At 38.0% G+C, this 14,663-nt stretch overlaps 1 protein-coding gene across 1 annotated transcript in view; it reads left to right on the top strand.

Moving 5' to 3' along the window:
• LOC126474698 (uncharacterized) overlaps window positions 1–14,663 on the top strand; it is a 282,698-nt gene that overhangs the window by 57,404 nt on the left and 210,631 nt on the right. The window contains exon 3 of the mRNA XM_050102175.1: window positions 2,846–3,040. Within this exon, the coding sequence (XP_049958132.1) occupies window positions 2,846–3,040 (195 nt within the window). The remainder of the gene's footprint in view (window positions 1–2,845; window positions 3,041–14,663) is intronic.

Raw genomic sequence — 14,663 nt, forward strand, 5'->3', positions numbered from 1 at the left:
GCGTAAATCTGACAGGTACTAGACAGTCATGATCTCCATTACCTCTAAAGTGACCTCCAAATCCCATAGCGCCTTATTTTTAATGAAAGTCACCTTAACAAAGAGCGTGGCAGTCAAGTTTTTTTCTGTGGGTAAGACACTTTAAGAACAGCAATTAAATTTCTTGACTCACCATACTGTAGCCAATAGGTTCACATGTTGTACTGGAAAGGCAACATCAGTACCTTAACACCAGTGAAGTGAAGAGGGGTGGACATGCAAGGGGTTGCTATGTGGCACCAGTCATACAGCCAGAAACCTCCCAGATTTCTTTATTACCACTCTTAGCCATGGTTCCATACAAGCAGCAGCAGGGTGACTGAAACACCCAGTGGCTTACAGCATGTTATTCCAGCAATGTTGACAGAGTGCAGTCTCAGCTGAGTAGAGGCACATGGCACAGCTGCCTCTGTCGGTGATGACTCCACCCTTCAGCACTTTGCAGGATGACCTCAAGAAACACGGCTAACTACAGCCATTAGTGCTTGGTGCTGCTTGTGCCCCAACGCTGTCCAGTAGCAGCCCAGTGCTGTCCAGTAGCAGCCGGCAGGTGATGTAACAGACCTGTATTGATGACTGGCTAAATGCTTTCCAGGACTGGTGCTGGCCCAGTGTGTCAGTGGCTCCAGTCCCCATGGTTTCAGGGTAGGCTGCCATGTCGCAGAGTCAAAGTACGCTCCACAAATGGCATTCTGGATGATGCCTCAAAGTACCACATCCCTATGGAAATAGAGCTGTGATACGAAACGCAAGTGACTGGAGTACATAATGGCTAGTTATGTATACACTTTTGGACTGCACTGGCTTGGGCTCTGCTGTGCCTTGCAGCAAGTATGCTAAACACTTTTTTGGCTGCTAGTGTGGAAAGGGTTCTGCCATTTTCTGCCTAGGTATTGCTGTGTCAACTGTTTACACACCTCGTCAGGCCAGTTTGCCTTGCAATACTGCAACAGCATACATCCACACTTGCCTGTGGCTAGTGTTGCAGCAATCTACTTCCTACTCAGTGTATTTCTAATTAAATGTGGTTGGTGCACTACAATTGCAACATCATACAGAGCCCAGTAATGTAGCATGGTAGTCCTGGGATAAAGCTCCAATGTTATGAGTAAAAACAGAAATACTGTACCCAAAGGAAAATTCTGTTGAGAACATTGTAAAATTAGCAAAAGACAGAATAGCTGGCCAATATTTGGTAATCCAGTCTCCCTCTTTGTTATTTTATAGAAACAGAAATTTACAGTTTTTGTCACCATTACTTCATAAGGATATGTACCCTGTGGTTTCTAAGATTGAACACACTATGTACGTTAATTTTCTTTCTTCTTGTTCCCACTCCATTTGTTCCTGTGAAACAGTACAGTTTAACTCTTTGTTGCCAGTAATGTCAAAGAGTGCGCTCTTTGTCAAGTTAATGCTAATAAAGAATACACTGCTTCTGAGGTGGTAGAATCCTGACCACTAATGAAGAATATTATTGATATATCTGAGAGTGCTTTCTCATTGTAATGTTACATCTAAATAATGACACCAACATAATATAGTGGAACTGTAACACATTTATTGATTCATGACAGTTGTATAAGTAGAACAGCGTGATATTATGAATGTACGGCAAACATTAACATAGTAACACAACATTCAAACAGTTAAAAACACAGAGGACAAATTTTACATGATTTGTTAACACTTTGGAGACCAAGCCCAAGCATAGCTCAGGCCTCAGCTTTGTGTTAAAAAGGCCACACCCGAGTGTAGGTCAGGGCATGATTTTCTCAGTGTGCAAGCAAGCTATTTCTTGAAAACCCAATTCATTTGATTTGACAACAATGTACAGATGTCTTGCTATCTGTCCTTTGATTGGTGCTGCTTTCTCTTTTCAGTGTTCGGAATTATTTTGAAAGATACACTAGCAAATGTAAGAGCTGCTGTCATGAATGACTCAACCAATATGATCACATTGACTAATTTCATGTGTGTGTTTTTGTTAGGTTTTGTACTTTGCTGTAATTCTGCTACAGATATGTCATGTATGTTGCATGAGCAAGAAATTTTGGAAGCTCAAGAGGAAGAAATTGCTCAATAGCTCACCTCACACTTTCTTCTTGGGAGGATAATTATACTTTCTGTCATCATTATTTTAAAATTTGCAATCTTTCAAAGAATGAAAGTAAATTTGAAAACTGTATATTGGAGCTTGGTCCTTTTTATTATATTTCACTCGTGAAGATACATTAATTACATCTTTCCCAGTAACGCTTTAAATAATGGCATAAATGGCCAAATTCCTAGGCCTGATATTCTTCGATGTAGTCAATCTCCAAAGTGTTAACAGATGGTGTTCACTTTGTCCAGCATCTGTTCATTGAATGATGATGTGATAGCAAGAACAACATAACGTATTGTTTAATGATGTGAATTGTACTCATTGTGTTGCTGTTTTTATTTTTTTCAGTCTAAATTATGGCATTGTTGCATTTCTTTGCATTTTTATGTTATTTATTTTCAGTTTTGACTGTTTCTTGAGTTTTCAATTCTAAAACTAATATGTATGTATTGGCAGACATTTCATGCATGTATGACTTGTTATCAAAAAGTAATGAATAATGTATAGTTAGAATATAATACATTCATATGTTAATGAAACTTTCACTTTCATATACCAACTAGCATATTTCTTTTGAGAAAACAAGTCCTTTCTTTTTTAACCATTCTGCCCAATCTCTTATAATTGTCATACAGTACTTTAATGAATAAGTATTTATACAGAGTGACACTGTCTTCTTCTTTTTAATTTTACATGCAGATGTTCTGGAATCTATGGTGTGAGAAAGTGAGGTTTTTGTCCCCCAGTGAAGATTTCTCATGTCTGTCAGAAACATCAGCTGAATCTTCGTCATCTGAAAGCAGCCTCTATATCAAGTCCAAGAAACATACAGTTTCTGAGTCAGGGAAGCACAGACTATGGTGTCAGTTTGGAAGGGGCCAAGCCAAAGATGAGGTATCATTTAATCAGTTATGCATATTGTTATTGCTGAAGTAAATCATAATTGTTGGAAAATAAACTGCTATATGTCTTAGGCTTTACTGATCACAGTGCCTTGATCGTTAATAAATTATCAAGAGGAATGTTTGTACAACATTCCTTTTTATTAGCAGCTGAGGGTGATATGAAGCTAACTCATGATCCTGGAAGTGAGATATACAAAAGAATCAGAATTCAGAAACAAAACAAAATGGGGAGTGTTAAGGAAAAATGTACAAAGAATGGAAAGAATACCGATTTACATATTCCTCTGTTACCGTAATATCACATGTCCATTTTATTTTGTTTTAAATGAAAGCACAAACTGTCATAAACAAACAAAATAATTTCATATAGTAACCATTGCAAAAAGTTGAATATTTTGAAAATATGTAAGAAGTTATGGATGGTGGTCATTCCTTTTATGTTGTCTAGTTGTCTCTGTAGAGCTGTACCATGGGAAGCAAGAAGAGGGTATTGTTTGGTGGCCAGTATCCTTTTTCTATAACACAAACTGCATGCATAGATTAACTGTATTCTTTATTCATAGGAATAGAAAGTCACTTATCTCCAGATCGTCATTGTGGTACCAGCTCTTCTGTATAGTCCAAGTTTGCCTCACTGTTGGTGAAGTACAAAGTACACTATTAGGGTTGTTACATGGTGCCTGTCCCTGAGTTAGTGGCGGAGCTAACTGCTACTGCGATTCCCACTGGGCTGCGGCTGATGACACTGGAACTTACTCAGTGCGATAGACTGCGGCAGATTCGAACAGACTGGCCCTCTGGTCCTTGGTGGCTATTTAAATACTGGTGGCTGAGAGGGCATTGGCAGAACATTTCCTACCAGTCTGTTGTTGGCCTCTATGTATCATCTGGCAACCTCTTTGTCACACGGTGTGCTGGCACCAGCTTACGCCACCACAAAACATTTCCTTAGATATGATAACTATAACACCATTGTAACTGTAATTCAGTGCATCAGTCTGCAGACATTAATGGCCATAAAGTACTTCTGTATGCACGAATTATTATCCATTAAGTCATTCTTTTAACAAGTACACTTCTGCTAATAATAACGTATGAACATATCTCAGTGCCCATACTCCTTGACCAGCCACCACCATATAAAGTAGTTACTATGTTCTGTGATAATTTATATCTTCAGTGATTCAGCATGAAGATACAGATGAATAATTGGGACATTAGAGAATAGAAAATCTTGACATTTGGTGCCATAGAAGCATGCTGAAGATTAGATGGGTATATTGAGATAACTAATGAGGAGATGCTGAAATGGATTGTGGAAAAATGAAATTTATGGCATAACTTGACTGACAGAATGGACTGGTTGACAAAACACATCCTGAGACATCAGGGAATTGTCAATCTGGTCATGGAGGGAAGTATAGTGGGTTACAATTGCATAGATAGAAACAGGAATTTATATGAACAGTAAGCGACATCAAAGGGGTGTTGGTTGAAGTAATTACTCGGTATTGAAGAGGCTTGCACAATATAAGGTTACAGATATTGATCCTGTTCTGGACAGATTGAATCTACCCTTAACACACTATGATTCAGTGGGCTAACATTGCTGATGGGGAAGACCCATTGCACTAGAACGTTGCAGTTGGTGACTGCTGTGCATTTTGTCACAGAAGTGAGTTAATTGAGCTTGTGTGAGCCTGCAGGACGCGTCCTGTGTGCTTGCACTCTATAGGATTGCACATGAAAGTGAATTAGTTTTGTGATATTACAGAATATTTAGTATCACAACTGACTCTTCTTAAAGAGAGGATCATGAGTGTGCACGTGATTGGGAATAAAAGGCATTAATTTCTGGAATGGAAATATTTAGAGAGTCAGAAGATGATTTTAAATTATGGCGGACTCTAAAGAACTTACAAGCAATGGCAAACTCAATTAAAAAGTGAAAAGTGTATGAATGTGATTGCAGAGTGAATGTTATTTGGCTGGTAGAGAAGTTAATATATGTGATTAAAGTACAATAAACAAAGTTTTGTCAAATCTGTGTGATTTTCTAGGAGTTTAGATCAAAATTGTGGGAACTGTAGACAGGGCATGTACCAGCAGGCAAGCCTACATCTATACCTATAGGACTACTCTGCATTCACATGTAAGTGCCTTGCAGAGTGTTCATTGCAACACTTTCACACTACTTCTCTACCATTCCACTTTTGGAACAGCGGACAGGAAAAACAAACACTCTAATACGAGGTTCGTTTGAAAAGTTCTCAGAACAGAATAGAAATAAAGTACTTACATCACTGAAACTTTTTTTATTTTTCAGTGTAGTCTCCTTGTAGATTAATGCACTTGATCCAATGATGTTCCACTGCTTTGATTCCATCTCAAAAATTTGTTTCCTCCAGGACAGCAAAATAGTTGTCAACTCCGACTAGTAATTCTTCATTTGAAGTGAATCTTCATCCACCAAGAAAAGTTTTCAATTTTGGGAAGAGATGCAAGTCAGACAGAGCCATATCAGGTGAATAAGGCAGGTGTGGCAACAATTCATACCTTAGTTTGTGTAATTTTGCCACGGCGATGACATGTGTGCGGGTGCGCATTGTCTAGATGGTAGATGACCTTCTTCCTTGCTAAACATGGACTTTTATGCATATCTTGTGTGGCAATTTGTTCAGGAGGTTAGCATAGTATTGCCCAGTGGGGAGATAATCTACGAACGTGATCCCTTCACAGCCCAGAACACTGATGCCATGACCTCTCCCGCCGAAGGTATTGTCTTTGCTTTCTTTGATGATTAGATTAATTTTTCATTCCATAGATCCATGCTGAGGAGATCCTCGTGGATGTGGAACATGTCAACCTTTTTTTTCCCTTCTTTTTTTCTCTTTTTTTTTTTTTAAAAAAAAGCTGAAATAACAATACTAATAGTATGAATATATACAATACATCATTTGTTTCTATTAAAAAATTCTTCAGTGGAGTAGAAGGAGTTGGCCACTAGTAAGTCTTTCATGCTCCTTTTAAACTGATTTTTATTTGTAGCTAAATTTTTTATGTTTGCTGGCATATTATTGAAGATGAGTGTTCCTGGTATTGTGTGTATGAACTGAGCTGTTTGTTGGAAAAATAGATATATTATTTACGACAAATTTCATTAAGGAGTTAATATACTGAGAGGCAGTAGTTAGTATACCCAGTTCTTTGAAGAGGTTTCTAGAGGACGTCCGTGAATTTACTCCACAAATAATACGTATTACATGCTTTTGGGCTCTGAAAACTTTTGTTTGACTTGAAGAGTTACCCCAAAATATTATACCATATGACATTATGGAATGAAAGTAGGCAAAGTATGCAAGCTTTTTCATTCTTATGTCACCTATGTCTGCTAACACTCAAATTGCAAATACAGATTTGTCATGGCGTTTCTGCCGCTCTGTGGTGTGCTCCTCCCAACTGAATTTATTATCAAGTTGTAATCCCAGGAATTTAAGACTGACAACCTCTTCTATCTGCTCTTCTTCATACTTTATGCATATGCTGGGTGGAAACCTCTTACAGGTTCTGAATTGCATATAGTGAGTCTTTTCAAAGTTCAATGTCAGTGAGTTGGCTTAAACCATTTATTAATATCCATGAAAATATCAGTAGCAGATCTTTCTAGAACTACACTCGACATACTATTTATTGCAATACTTGTGTCATCTGCAAACAAAATGAACTCTGCTTCTGGGAGTGTAACTGATGAGAGATCATTAATGTACACAAGAAAAAGCAATAGCCCTAAGATGGATTCTTGTGGGACACAACATGTAATTTCTTCCCATTCTGATGATGACTGATGACTTCATTCACTAATCCCTTACACTGATACCCTTTGTTTCCTGTTAGTGAGGTATGGCTTGAACCATTTTGCAGCACTGCCAGTGACACTATAGAATTCTAATTTATTTAAAAGGATGTTATGGTTCACACAATCGAAGGCCTTTGACAAATCACAGAAAATACCTGCTGCTTGTAACTTGTTATTTAATGAATTAAGTACATTTTCATTGTAGGTGATATCAGAACCCTTCAGAAATCCAAACTGTGTTCTTGATAATATGTTATTTTTTAATATTTTACAGTATTCCTTGCATTTAGCTAAATTATCAGCATTGTAGCTATTCTTGGTTCACAGATACATTTTCCTTTTTGTCTTACAGGAATTCTTTATTCCTTGTGTAATATATGGTTTTATTATAGACTTCTGTTTAATTTGAGTAACTTTTAGAGGAAAACAGTTTTCAAACATGGTACTGACATTGTTCATGAATGTGTTATATTTTTCATTCATGTCATGAGCACTATAAACATCTTTCCAGTTCATATCTTTGAGCAGTTTTCTAAAACACTCAATTTTTGGTTGATTGACTACTCTCCTGTACTCAGATTTTTCAGTCTTGATTATCTGCTTAGAATTTACATCTAAAATAAGGAGCTGCATGTCATGATCTGATAGTCCATTTATAACAGGCTTTATGATATGATTTTGTTCCTTTGATTTGTCTATAAAAATGTTACCAATGGCTGTCCTTGAGGATTTAGTGATCCTAGTTGGAAAGTTTACAGTGTGAGTTAGATTGAAAGACAACATTACTAACTGCAGTAAATGTTTATTGGAAGATTGCACTAGAAAATCTGTATTAAAGTCACCAGCAATCAAAATTCCTTTGTTTCTTCCTGTTAAATAACCCAAAAGAGCTTCTAGATGATTTTTGAATAGATTATAATTTCCTGCAGGTGCTCGGTGAATAGTTACTATTACATAGGATCTGTTATGGAATTATACTTCTGTCGCACATGCTTCTAGATGCTAATCCAAACAGAATTTACTAATGTCAATGTTTTTGAATTTAAGGCAGTTTTTAATAAATGTGGCAACTCCTCCTCCATCCATATCTACTCTGCAAAAGTAGGAAGCTAGCTTAGATGCTGAAATGTCTAACATATCTATACCAGTGGTCACTTGATGTTCAGAGAGGCAGATTATGTCAATTTGGCTAGATGAATTCATTTCATCGATGCAAATGAGTAGTTCATCAACTTTATTTCTGACTCCCGGAATGTTCTGGTGTAATAAAGATAACTCATACTGCAAACTGATGGGATTATAACTGCTTTGGTGGAAATGAACTAGCAGTTTCTGATTACTTTCTGTTGAAATGGAGGGTGTATGCTAAAATCTGACTCCTGTTCATCAGTTTTCTCAAACTGAGTGTGTCTGCCAATCTCTTTTAAAACTTGTTTTTATTCTCCCTTCCCTATCCTAAAAAAGGCATCCCTCTGACACCTGCGACCACTCGTATTTTACCATTTGTGACAGTGCCCCCCCCTTAAGTTTGCTGCAACCAACCCAGACAGTTTTCCCTTCCCTTTCCTATTGAGGTGAAGGCCATGCCTAGTGTAGTCCCACCTATCGATAGCATCCACAGGAATCAAACCAATATGGGACCCTATATGCATCCTAAACAGCCATTCCAACTCCAAGTTCACCCTCCCTACGGAAGAGTTCAAATGAGGCCGATCATGGCGTCTCAACACAGACACAAATCCCACACTCGTATGCTTTGTTGCTGATGCTATCTTCAGCAGGTCACTCTCTATGGAATGTTCAGAGTTTCTGTCAGTCCTATTTCCCGGACCACCCACTATAACCACGGCATCCTCCTTTGTGAAATCCTTGCATAAAGAACTTACATCCTCTGTTACCTGACCCAGATCTGCACTAGGCTTGAAAAAATTTGTGACCTGGTACTCTCTACCTAAATTTTCCTGCAGTAGTTGGCCAACACCTCTACCATGGGAACTACCTAACAACAGAACTTTCTTTCTCTTTACAAATTTCCCTACCTTTTTCAAGTCCTTGAAAGCCTGTTGTGCCGTTTCTACAGCTTCAGCTACATGAGTCTCATCCAATTCTGACTGAGGCAACAGGTCAAATCTATTTTCAAGATTTATGACAAAGCTGTCTGATGCTCTCCTTTGCCTGTTCCCCCTATTACCTGTTGCCACTTCCCACCTCTGTTCACCCTTCTCCCTCTTTAACCTATCCAGATCCTCCCTTGCCTTGTCTAGGTCAGCTTGAAGAGCTGCAATTTTCCCTTCCTGTTCCAGTATTTTCCTATCTCTACTGCAGATCCTACAATACCACTGGTGAGCTTCATTTATGTCCCCATTTCCCACGCCACTACATTTGCCCCAATGAAAGAAAATACAGCACCCATCACACCATACCCCGGAACTAACAATCCTACGGCATGTCACACACTTCTCACTCATGGTAAAAACAGAAATCATATAAACTGATTTAAGTACTAACTAAAACATAAACAAAGGACCCCAGAAACTATTCAGGAAGATATAAATAAATTGAAAGAGTACTGAATAAAAAAACTGGTGATTACATATAAGTTTAAGTCACTGTTTACTTATGATACGTGTGTGTGAAATTAAACCTAAAATCCGTGCTATAGGCGCGAGAAGGAAAATAAACTTCTTACCCCGTTTAATCTTCTTTAACACTTCACTAGCACTTCCACTAATGTAAGAACACTTATATTATATTCATACCAACTGGATACATTTACCTATATGTTTAGTTCACTGCTTACTTATGATTCACGCGTGTGAAATTAGGTCTAGGATTCGTGCTGCAGGCGCGAGGATCAGCATGTTTCCACTACTTTGACTGTTGCTTTGTCTCTGGGGTATAGTAGTGCACCGAAGTTTCATCTGTGGTCACAAACCGGCACAAAAACTCTTGTTCGTTTCTCCTAAAACTGGCCAAACGTTGTTCCAATATGCCCATTCTCATGCATTTTTGATCCAGCATCAAGAGTTGTGGCACTCATCTTGCAGATAATTTTTCATTTCTAATTATTCAGTTAAAATGTGATATACCCTTTCAGATGACATCTGGCAAGCATGAGCAGTTTCAAGCACTTTCAATCAGCGATCCTCCATGCACTTCTGTCATGATTTCTGGAGTAGTGACACCTTGGCCGACCATTGCGCAGATCATCATCTAAGCTCTCCTGACCAAATTTAAATTCATTTGTCCACTTGGCAACAGTTGCATATGAAGGAGCAGAGTTTCCCAGTGTATTCTGTAAATTAGCATGAATGTCTTTTGCTTTCATACCTTTCTTTACGAAGTACTTAATCACTGCTCAAATCTCGTTTTTTTCCATCTTCGCAAATCACTATGTAGGAACAACAACAGAGCCACTTCACCCCCACAGCTCTCTTTCAAGAGCTTTGATGTGGCACGTGTTTACAGGTAACAGCCCAACGGATATCACATGAACAACTTGTTGCGCTAGCACAGAACTCTCACGGGGATTCTGAGAACTTTTCAAACCACCCTCATATTTCTGCAAGCTCTGATGTATCTTATTTTATTACAATGATCATTTCTCCTACATAGGTTGGCATCAGCAAAATATTTTTGTATTTGGGGGAGAAAGTTGGAGATTGAAATTTCATAAAAAGATCTTGCCGCAGTGAAGAATTCCTTTGGTTTAATGATCGCCATCCCAATTCATATATCATGTCTGTAACACTCTCCCCCACTATTTTGCAATAATAAAGAATTAGCTGCCCTTCTTTGAACTTTTTTTGTGCCCTCCGTCAATTCTGTCTGGTAAGGCTCCCAATCTGCACAGCAGTACTCTATCAGAGGATGAACATTCATAGTTTTGGCAGTCTCTTTATTGGATTTGTTGCATTTTCTAAGTGTTCTGCCAATAAAACACAGTCTTTGGTTCACCTTCCCCCAAATATCTATATAATCATTGTGATTTAAGTTGTTGAGATTGTTATCCCCAGATATTATGATGAATTGGCAGACTTTATATTTTTGTGGTTTATCATTTAACCAAAATTTAATGGATTCCTGTTAGTACTCATGTGGGTGACCTCATACATTTCATTATTTAGGATCGATTTTCACACCATGTGTATAATTTGCCAAAATCATTTTGCAATAGGTTTTGATCTTCTGATGACTTTATTAGACAGTAAATGACAGCATCATATGTGAACAACCTAAGAGGGCTACTCAGATTGTCTCCTAATTCGTTTATGTATGTCAGGAACAGCAGAGGACCTATAACACTTAGGGAAAGCTAAATAACACATCTGTTTTTTCAGTGATTCTCCATAAATTACTATGAACTGTGATCTTCTGATGGCAAATCTTGAAGCCATTTGCACAGCTGAGATAGAACTACTCCATAGGCACACAGTATGACTAGAAGTTGCTTGTGAGTAATGGGATCAAGAGATTTCTGGAAATCTAGAAGTACACATTCAGTTTGATCTGTTGATACCACTCATTACTTCATGAGAGTATAGAGCTAGTTATGTTGTCCAGGAACAATATTTTCTGAATCTGTGCTGATTATGGATCAATAGATAATTTTCTTCAATGTAATTCATAATGTTTGAAGACAAGACATGTTTCAAAATCATACTGCAAATCTACGCCAGGGATATGTTTCTGTCATTCCTTTTTTGAGTATTGGTGTGACCTGTGCTACTTCCCAGTATTTAGGTGCAGCTCTTTTCTCAAGCGAGCAGTTGTATATGACTGCTAAATATGAAACTATTATATCAGCATACTCTGAAAGGGACCTAATTGGTATGCTGTCTGGACTGGAAGACTTGCATTTATTAAGTGAGTTGATTCACTACACCAAGAATATATACTTTTAGGTCACATTTGCTGCAGTTCTTGATTCAAATCGTGGAATATTAACTTCCCCTTTTTTGGTGATGTAATTTCTGAAAATCGTATTTAGTACCTCCACTTTAGTGGCACTGTTGTTGGTAACATTGCCTTCACTATCACGCAGTAAAGGTATTGATTGTGTCTTGCCTCTGGTGTACTTTACATATGACCAGGATCTTTTTATATTTTCTGCCAAATCTCAAGACAGAGTTTCATAATGTGGAAACTATTAAAAGCATCTTACACTGAAGGTAGTGCTGAATTCTGATCTTCTATTAAACTTTGCCAATCTTGGGGAACACGCATTGTTAACAATAGGATATCAGTTCCATCTGTTATTAAATTATTTGGTATAAATCTCTTAGGTGTTGTTGATAATGTTTCTTTGAATTCAAAACACATTTGGTCTACACTTACAAAGTTAATTTGAAAGGAATGGAAACTGTCTCTTGGGAAGCTGTGACGCAAATTTTTATCTGCCCTTTTTAAATAGAGATATTTTGCAATTATTTTTTGTAGATTTTGGAGTTACAGTATTTAGTCTCATTACAACGGCCTTGTGATAACGAATTTCTGTATCAGTCATGACGCTTTCTGTTTGCTCAGAATTATTTGTTGCTAAGAGATCAAGTATGTTTCCATAACCATTTACATTTCGAATGGGCTCCTGAGCTTATAGCTCAAAATAATTTTTTGAGAAAGCATTTGGTACAATTTCTGACGATGTTTTATACCCACCATTGGCTCTCAACATGTATACTAGTCGATATATCAAGGGCAGAGTGCAGTGAGACCAACTATATCCTGAAATGATAGTCATGTTTTCTGTGAATCTTTCAGCAATTGTAACTTCTGAGTCAGAGGCTCAGTAAAAGGAACTAATTATTAATTTCTTATGGTTATCAAGTATAACCTCTACCTACACTAACTCACAGGGACTAAGTATTTCAGTTTTGCTACAAAATAAACTATTTCTAACAGCAACAAATGCCCAACCACCAATTGTATTTGATCTATCCTTTCTGAACAATATTATGTTGTTTGTATAAATTTTGGGTATTAGCCGGCTTTCAGTATCTATAATGATTTAAGCTTCAGTGCTTTTAATTAGTTATTGGAGGTCTGGTACTTTCCAGACATAGCTATGACAGTTTACAACTGTAATACTTCAGGTTCATAGGTCTATCCTCGTCATGTGTTTGCCCTGCACACTTTGAGACTGAAGCCCCTTTTCTTCTCTTGCAAGACCCTGTAACCTAAAAAAATTGCCTAGTCCACTCCACACAGCACTTGCTATCCATGTAGCCACCTCCTGTGTATAATGGAATGCAGACCTATTAAACAGAACTTGATACTCCACCACCTTATGTCACAAGTGAAGGATCTGGAGTCTACATGTAACAAAACAGTCTGAGCCTGGGATTCAGACCCTCCACTTAGCTCTGTACCAAAGGTCTGCAATTGGTCCTGTCAACGATGTTACAGATGGTGAGCTCTGCTTACATCTAGCAAGCAGATAGCCCCATTATGCACCTAACATTGGAGTTTCCAACTACCAGTAATTCCAGCCCCTGTGAATGCCCAGATCTTGCAGGCAAAGAAGTGTCCTCTGAAACAGGACAAGCAACTTGATGTGGCTCAGGATCCATGTCAACCACAGATATTGCATGGAACCTGTTTATCAGATGAAGTGGAGAGGCCTTATGATTGACTCCTTGGGATTACCTGCCATTTTACAACAGGTGAGGGGTAAACTCAGGGTCGGCAGTAACGTGGATGGCCACAGTAGTGGACTGATTGGGGGAGATGTGGGACATGCTGGACATCCCTTAGAGCTCTACATCCAGTCCCCCCCCCCCCCCCCCCCCACACACACACACACAGTGATGACTAATGGAAGCAGCCTCAAATTGTGTGCCAAAAACCAGCAGTCCTGGAGCTGTGAATGAAGAGTCACCAACTCAGCCTGCATATAAACACAGTGATCACAGTGCCAACACAGTAGTCACATTTGCCCCATATTAAAGATGATGGAACTGTACACTCACAAGAATTAAAACATTAGATTGTGCCTGGTAAGCACACAAATACACAAGAAATTTATGAATTAAACTACTAAACACACATATAAATGAAAAGAATTCATTTGTCTTTGAAGCCTGTACAAATAATTCGTGAACTAATGTTGTTCCCACCTGGGGTATTTCTGGAAAAAGAAATGCCTTTGGACTGAAGACTATAACTCGAGGAAAGTACAAATACTATAGAATATCAACTTTATGAGTTCATAGTGTTAGGTTTTTATGGGTGGATTTGGCTACCGATTTCTCTGAAGCTTACAGAAAATTGTCAGGTCAACCTACTATTAAATGTTTTAAGAGTTCATTTGGCAGTTATTTGACATTAAAGGATTCAGTGTAATTGTAATTCGAGTTCAGTTGTACAAGGAAGCCCTTAATGACAACTACTTTTAAAAAAAATACTCTTCTGTTGCCTTAACAGTGCTACTAGTTGCTGTCTTTTCACAATGGTGATTGTTGATGTATGTATTTACAAAACACCAACATCAAACAGTGCCCTACCTGACATTAAGTTCAAGAAAACCACAAAGTTAAAATACAAATGCTTTGTGATTTTGCTTCAGAAGAAAGTAAAGGCAACAAAATGCACTGACAATTATGAGAAATTGTATTCGGTTGCTAGCAAGTATTGTGCTTGTGCTCAAAATATTGGTGGTTGGTGGAAAAGAAGGAAAAAGGGAATGAAAAAACAGAATAAATATCTAGAATAATCTACATCCAATCTAGATGAAAAAATAAAGTTTGAAGATTCCATC

Source organism: Schistocerca serialis, chromosome 4 (assembly GCF_023864345.2).
Source record: "Schistocerca serialis cubense isolate TAMUIC-IGC-003099 chromosome 4, iqSchSeri2.2, whole genome shotgun sequence".
NCBI lineage: Eukaryota > Metazoa > Arthropoda > Insecta > Orthoptera > Acrididae > Schistocerca > Schistocerca serialis.